Source organism: Micromys minutus, assembly GCF_963924665.1.
Source record: "Micromys minutus genome assembly, chromosome: 18".
In the NCBI taxonomy this organism is placed as follows: domain Eukaryota; kingdom Metazoa; phylum Chordata; class Mammalia; order Rodentia; family Muridae; genus Micromys; species Micromys minutus.
Window position 1 is genome coordinate 8,469,591 of NC_137953.1, and position 7,065 is coordinate 8,476,655.

General features: G+C 36.9%; 1 protein-coding gene across 1 annotated transcript; it reads right to left on the bottom strand.

The window, feature by feature from the left end:
• Positions 1-2,040, bottom strand: LOC308432364 (regenerating islet-derived protein 3-beta; the record flags this gene model as incomplete). Its single annotated transcript, XM_080932132.1, has 5 exons — positions 1-68; positions 340-466; positions 1,035-1,172; positions 1,346-1,464; positions 1,965-2,040. The coding sequence occupies 5 exons, from the start codon at positions 2,038-2,040 to the stop codon at positions 1-3; spliced, it is 528 nt and encodes a 175-aa protein (XP_080788258.1).
• Between the last annotated feature and the right edge of the window lie 5,025 nt (positions 2,041-7,065).

The following is a 7,065-nucleotide window of genomic DNA, read 5'->3' on the forward strand; positions in this document are numbered from 1 at the left end:
TTAACTTGTAAATTTGCAGACATAGGGCAACTTCACTTCACATATAATATCTCTCCATTTTAGAAATCCTGGGAATAAAAATGAAATTAAGTTATTGAGAACCATGAATCTTGGGAAACTTAAAGAATTTACCCCTTAATGTAATAACTTTGAAAGTCACTCACTCCCTCATGCTCACCAGTGTTACCAGTGTTAGCCAGGAATCCAAGAAGAAAGATAAGAGAGAGAGAGAGAGAGAGAGAGAGAGAGAGAGAGAGAGAGAGAGAACAAGAACACATTCCATTTTCTATCTCAAGGATTTGAGAGGAGCGGTATGTGTTTGGCTCTTTTCTTTCTTACCAGAAGCTCTCGACAAGCTGCCACAGAAACCACGGTCTAAGGCAGTAGATGGGTTCCTCTCCCAGTTAAAGTAATTCATCACATCACTGTTACTCCATTCCCATCCACCTCCATTGGGTTCTGCACCCTAGTGATGAAATATGAAGATGAAAGTAAGTGTCCTGAAAGATCTGCATTTGTAAAACCATCAATAAAAACTTTCATTTCCCCCCAATGAACCAGAAATTGACTTATTATATGTAACTTTCAAGAACACACCAGTAGAAATTATTGTTGACTTCGCTTCTATTTAGAAACACAGAAAGTACTGATTAAATTAGTACCCATTGAACTTTATTCAAAATATAATTGCTGCTAAATCAGCAATTTACTCTAAAGTAGAAGAAAAATGGCTATGCTATTAAGAGAAAACATAAATTGTCCTTTTCTGCCGTGTTTCTTGACCCTACAATGTGAAGGGTTTCTAAAACTGGCAGAGAATAAATCCAGTCCCTCATATAGACCTCCCCAAATGTCAATAACGGGCACATGGTCTTCATCTGAAGTTGAGGACTATCATAGCACTCAAACTCTACAACTCTCCATGATGGTTTCCCTGGTCCTAATGTCATGCAGTATCTGATCTCTGTTGTTTAGGGTTCTTTCTGGTGATGTGATAAGAGAATTGAGAGAAAACAGAGAAGATGGTGTCATACCAGAGTAGGGTCATGGAGCCCAATCCAGGTATATTGGTAGCTATTTCCAGTGTTCTTCACCATGGAGGACAGGAATGCAGCTTCAGCTGAATTGAGTACAGATACAAGGTGTCCTTCAGGTCTCTTCTGGCAGGCCAGCTATGTGAGGAGCAAAATGAAAAGTAGATGTAAACTTCACTGGAAGACAGAACTAGGTAAGAGGAAAGGTTACCTTTAAAGTCAGTTATTCATCTCAGACAGCAAGAACTAATAAGAATGGTACCTAACTTTCCCGCATGATCCACATATACCTTTTTCTTCCCAGCACTTACTTCTGCATCAAACCAGGTCTGTGGTATCTGAAACAAGGCATAGCAGTAAGAGCCATAAGCCTGGGAGCCTTTTGGGCAACTACTGCGTGCAGAGTGTACTTGCTTCAGAGCGTCTTCTCCTGGGGTAGAGTACGATAAATAGAGCAATGGGTGAGATAAAAAGTGAGATTTAGATGCAATGTCAGAATAGGGATATTTTTGTAGATTATCCTTTAGAAGGAAATCAATATCAAGTCTTCCCTTAGTCTTTGATAAAAATTGCGTTGAATAGACATAGTAAATGAAGCAGTAGCGTTTTTCTCTTCTTTCCTATACATTAACCCAAGACTCTACCAATTCGGGGCAGAAAGGCTAAAATCCAGCCATCCATCTTTCTTCTCCCATAGAGTTCATTATTAACCATTATGTTTTCCCTTTTAATCCTAGCAACATAAATTGTAGCATTGTGACAAAATGAGAAATCTCATCTTTCCACAGAGACAGATCACTATGATAACTTCTTCAACTAACGGCCTGGAGGAAGGCAGTTTACCTGTGTGAATTTTCCTAATTACCACATGAAACTTTCCCGTCTTGAAACACTTGTAAGAGCTCATTGCTACAGGCAGAAAGGCCCTACCTTGCACCTGAGATAAGAGCATCAGGCAGGAGAGCAGCATCCAGGACATGGCAGAGAGAGCCATTCGGGACAGCATCTTGTCTGCGAGAGAGGAACAGCCAGAGTTATTCCAGGCAGTGTGTTTAGTGAAGACACTCAAAGAGAGCTACCCCTGTTGTTCCTGGATTAACTCTCAGAGGAAATATGTGATAGAGGAATTATGTGGAAATCATTTTTCCCTCTTTCTAAGAGCTTCCTAAATTGCCAGAATTACAAAGCTCTGTCTTGTGTGTGAGAGATGAGCCAATATCTACCTCTCATCATCTGTCATCTCCCCCTTACCTGTCTTGCAGAAATCAGGATGGTTTTTCAGGACAGAGATGACTGTTTTTATAACAGGACTCGAGGGAGGGGCATCAGAATGAGTAACTGGAAGGAATGTGAAGTTTAGGATAGTGGGTAGCATTTGGCATGGGCTCCAAGAGTTTCCAAGAAAGAGCAGGTTACTCTTCTGGTAACTACTGATAATTGTCATAAGTACTACCTCCTTCCTGTACGAAGCCCTGCTTGACTGCAGGTGTGAGTGAAGTTTGAACTTTCCACACCCTCTTTCAGATACTCTGTTCTGGGAAACATAAGCAAACAATGGCAGCACTGGGACACAAATTATGCTGTGACATAGGTATAAATTATTATTATCCCATCAGTTAAGGAAAATAAAACTCTTAATTAAGGAAAATAAATATGAGTGTACTAAGAATCAATTTGGAAAACCTCTTGTATAGAGATTTCTTAAAGTTCATCTAGAAGCCTAAAAATTAGTAATAACTGAGAAGATTAGACATTGGAGGTATAAATTAACTTGATTGAAAGTGATAAGTATATATTTAAGTAAGAAAAGATAATTTTAGATATGTTTATAAAGTTTCATACCATTAAGTAAAGTCAACTTTTAATAAGTAAATATTCTAGTACAAAACTTAAGATAAGGCACTGTTTGCATTAAGTTTAAGTTTATTGTATTCTAACCTGGTAATTTTTTATTTGGGTACGACTCAGAGACTAAGGTCTCATAGTACCAGGGATCTTGTGGAACCTTTTACAATAACTGTGTATGTTTACTTTTCATTGTATAGTGAATGTTCATTTCTGTTTTTACACTGTGACATCTTTACTCATGGTACCAAAGAGGGGATCTAGTTCCATAGATTTAAACATCGGCCCCCAGTCTGTGTTCTTCGTGTATACTTATAAGTAGCAAATAACCACTGTCCTGCCTTGTGGCACAGATCTGCAATCCAAACTATTCTGAGTGCTGAGGCAGAAGGGTTGCAAGTGTAAGCATGACCTGCATGTGCTAAAGAATAAGATCAAGGCCAATATGAGCATCTTATTAAAAGCCTGACTCAAAGCAAAATTAGAGAGAGGTCTGTAGACATAAGCATTTACCTACTGTGGGCTAATCCTTAGGATGCATCCACAGTGGCACATGCACATAAAGACATCATTACTTTGCAATATATTTGGCTTTGGTTATCAGAAAATTAGTTAACTGAACTAAATATCAAATCATATGTCCACCTGTTTGATAGTGTTCATGACTAAGTAGAAAATCTTCAGAATGAACTAGAGCTATTGCTTTTTAGAAAAGCAACAAGAGCTCTAACACCAATGGAACTAAATGTTTTGTGTCAGTTACTCTTCCTGTTACCTGAAAAGCAAGTTGAGAAAAATGACTTGTTATCCTGTAAAAATTTTATTAACATATATTAAAAGTGACCAATGCAAATTGGTAAATACTTACTTTAAAATGCCCCATCACAGAACTTCAAATAGTTCATTAGGAAAATGAAATTTGGACCCTTAATAACTTTTAGTGGTTGAATTAGGGAAAATATGGAAGAAGATGAGGAGGAGGGTGACCCTGTAGGAGGACCCAAAGTCTCAGTTAACCTGGACCTCAGAGATCTCTCAGACACTGAACCACCAACCAGGCAGCATACACCGGCTGATATGAGGCTCCCATCTCATATACAGCAGAAGACTGAATGGTCTGCATTCAATCATAGAAAATGCACCTAACCCTCAAGAGACTGAAGGCCCCAAGGAGTTTAGAGGTCTGGTGGGTGTTGGGGATAAGGGGTGGGGATGTCCTTATTGAGACAGGGAGATGGGGAGGAGGTATGGTATGGGGAACAGAGAGAGGACTGGGACTGGGATAAAACCTGGAGTATTAAAAAAAAAGATTACATAAAGTTTAAAAAAAGAAATGGCATTGTATGCACTGTATCCTATTGATAATGTTATTAGCCTTCAAAAGTTTTTAGTTTCAGAAGATGCTTAATTATTGATCTTAGTACCTGAGCTATTAGTGTTTTGTTCAGGGAATTGTCTCAAGTGTCAATATGTTCAAGACACCTCCCCATCATCTTTTCTATTAGATTAAGCAGTTTGGTTTTATACTGAAATCTTTGATCCACTTAGACTTGTGTTTTGTGTGGGGTGATAGATATGAATCAATTTACATTGTTCTACATGAATACATCTAGTTAAACCAGCACCATTTGTTGAAAATTCTTTTTTTTTCTATTGTATAGATTGTTTTTCATCAAAGCCTGTGTCCATAAGTATGTGTGGGATTATTTCCAGGTCTTTGGATTCTAGAGAATGGGGAAATATCTTCACCAACCCTACAATCCTAGAGAGGGTTACTGTCTCAAATATATAATGAACTCTAGAAATTAGACATCAACAAACTAAAAACCCAATTAAATCAGATAATTCTCAAAACAGGAATTTTGAATGCCATAGAAGTGCTTAAAAATGTTCAACATCTTTATTCATCAGGGACATGCTAACCAAAACAACTTTGAGAATCTATTTTAGCCTATCAGATTACTCTACAATCAAAACCTCAAGTGACAGCACATGCTGGCCAGGGACTACTGATAGGAATGAAAGTTACACAACCACTTTGAAAATCAATTTGGCACTTTCTCATGAAATTGAGAATAGTTCTACCCTAACACCCATCTATAACACTCCTAGGCATAAACCTCAAAGATAACCCACCATAGCACAAAAACACATGTTCAGCTACATTCATAGCAGCTTTACTTGTAATAGCCAAAAAACTAGAAACAACCTTGATGTCCCTGAACTGAAGAACAGATAAAGAAAATGTGATACATTTTCTACACAATTCTGCACAATACAGTGCTATTCAGTTATTAAAAATACATTGTGAAATTTGCAGGAAAATAGATGGAAACTGAGAATATCATCCTGAGTGAGGTAACCAGAAACAGAAAGGCATGCATAGTACATACTGATTACACACAAGTGTATTCACTAAAGTGTATATTGTTGATCTGTAGGACCACAAGCCACCACACACAAACAAAACGACAGAAGAATTAAGAAGAGTAGATGATAAAATTCAGAATAGAAATAAAAATTGGGAGGCCTTAAATCATTAATAACTCAAGAACTAAGAAGATAGCTTTGTGGCAATTTTGGTATTTAAAAATCATTATCTTTAATCTAAACACACCAAGAAAACTTTGACTCTTTCCATGTCACATTTTGTTTTACATGTACCTTATGCTTATGGTAACTAGTAAAGTTTCAATGCATACTATCAAACCTTTAAAAAAAGTCAAGTATTGACAAAAATATATTCATATAGTTTTGTTCCAAAATGTTTTTAAAAATTTGTACATGTATCTATTTTTTTAAAAAATAAAGTTGTAAGAAAAAAAGCATTGTGAAGCTTTATATTTGGCCCTTTAGGACAAGTGTACTATAAATTACTATAAATTTTTGGTTACTGACTCCTTATTTTCCTATTCTTCATATTTGCAAATATCTCACTATTGTAATCTCTCCACTTCAGAAGACTTAGAGTGAGAAGACATAAAGTATATATAAAGGAGGTGGGTGTTGTGAACCCAGAAAAGCTGCACCTTTGGTTGTGATCCAAGTCTTAGCACAGGACAAACAGAAAGAATAAAACGAGATGAGAAAAGACAAAGCAACAAGTTATTTTATGAATTTGAGGAATCCTCATTGCTAAGACCTTGAACTGAGACAGACAAGATAGAAAACACAACTCATATATTTCCTATTCCTTACATGAGCATTCTTACAGATTCCTACAATTTTCATGGTCTGGATCAATAGAAGTTTTCCTCTCCTGTTTGAAGTAATTCAATATACTCATATTACTTCCGTTCCATCCTCTTTTACTACTTGTTAACCTAACAAAGGAGTTTAGTCTCTTCACCACATGCTACCAAGCATAAGTTCAATCTGAATTATTCACTCCCATCAAATCCCAAAAAGTTACTAAGGAAAAGTACTTGGAAGACATCAAAATTTATATTTCACCCTAGAAAATATATATTCTGTATATATAGTTCCCTTGGCAACTGGGCAGTTAATATTTAATAAATAAAGAGATATTATAAATATTATCTGCATATGAGTTCACTGGGAAAATTCCGTGCAGCATTTGAAGCTCAAAGCAGAAATTTCTCAGAAGTCACATGAGAAATGTATATACAAAAAGTATAGACTCATGCACTTTGTCTAAAGAAAGGGATGATCACAGATTTCAGCAACTCGGTTGGCAGTGGACAATTCCTTTTACTGAAGTTTTCACCCAGCATCTGAGCTGTGTCCTCTGAGGTTCTGCTCTGGGGAGGAACAGAAGTGTGCCTGGGAAGCAATGGCATTTGAGAGGAAGTAAAGAAGGTATTATGGAATTTCAATAAGATGTGTTAATAGTTGAACACAGTTGTCACCAACGAAGACCGTTGTGGAAGTTTCAGTTCTATTAAGCACAGATAGGACATGACCTGGGGGCTTTTTTGGAAAGGGAGAAGAACAAGAGAAAGTGATGTGTCATGGCAAATAGAATGACAAAGATAAGTAAAGGAAGTGGATGACATGAAAAAAAAATGTGGTTTCTTTTTTATGTTGATTCCTAATTAATCACAGAAATTGAAGAGCCCTTCTCCTGTGACTGACAAATACTTCTCACATTAGCCCTACTCCAGGCATGCCCCTATCATAAACACTGTCTAAGTGCTCAACATCTGCAGCAAACTAACACTGTTTT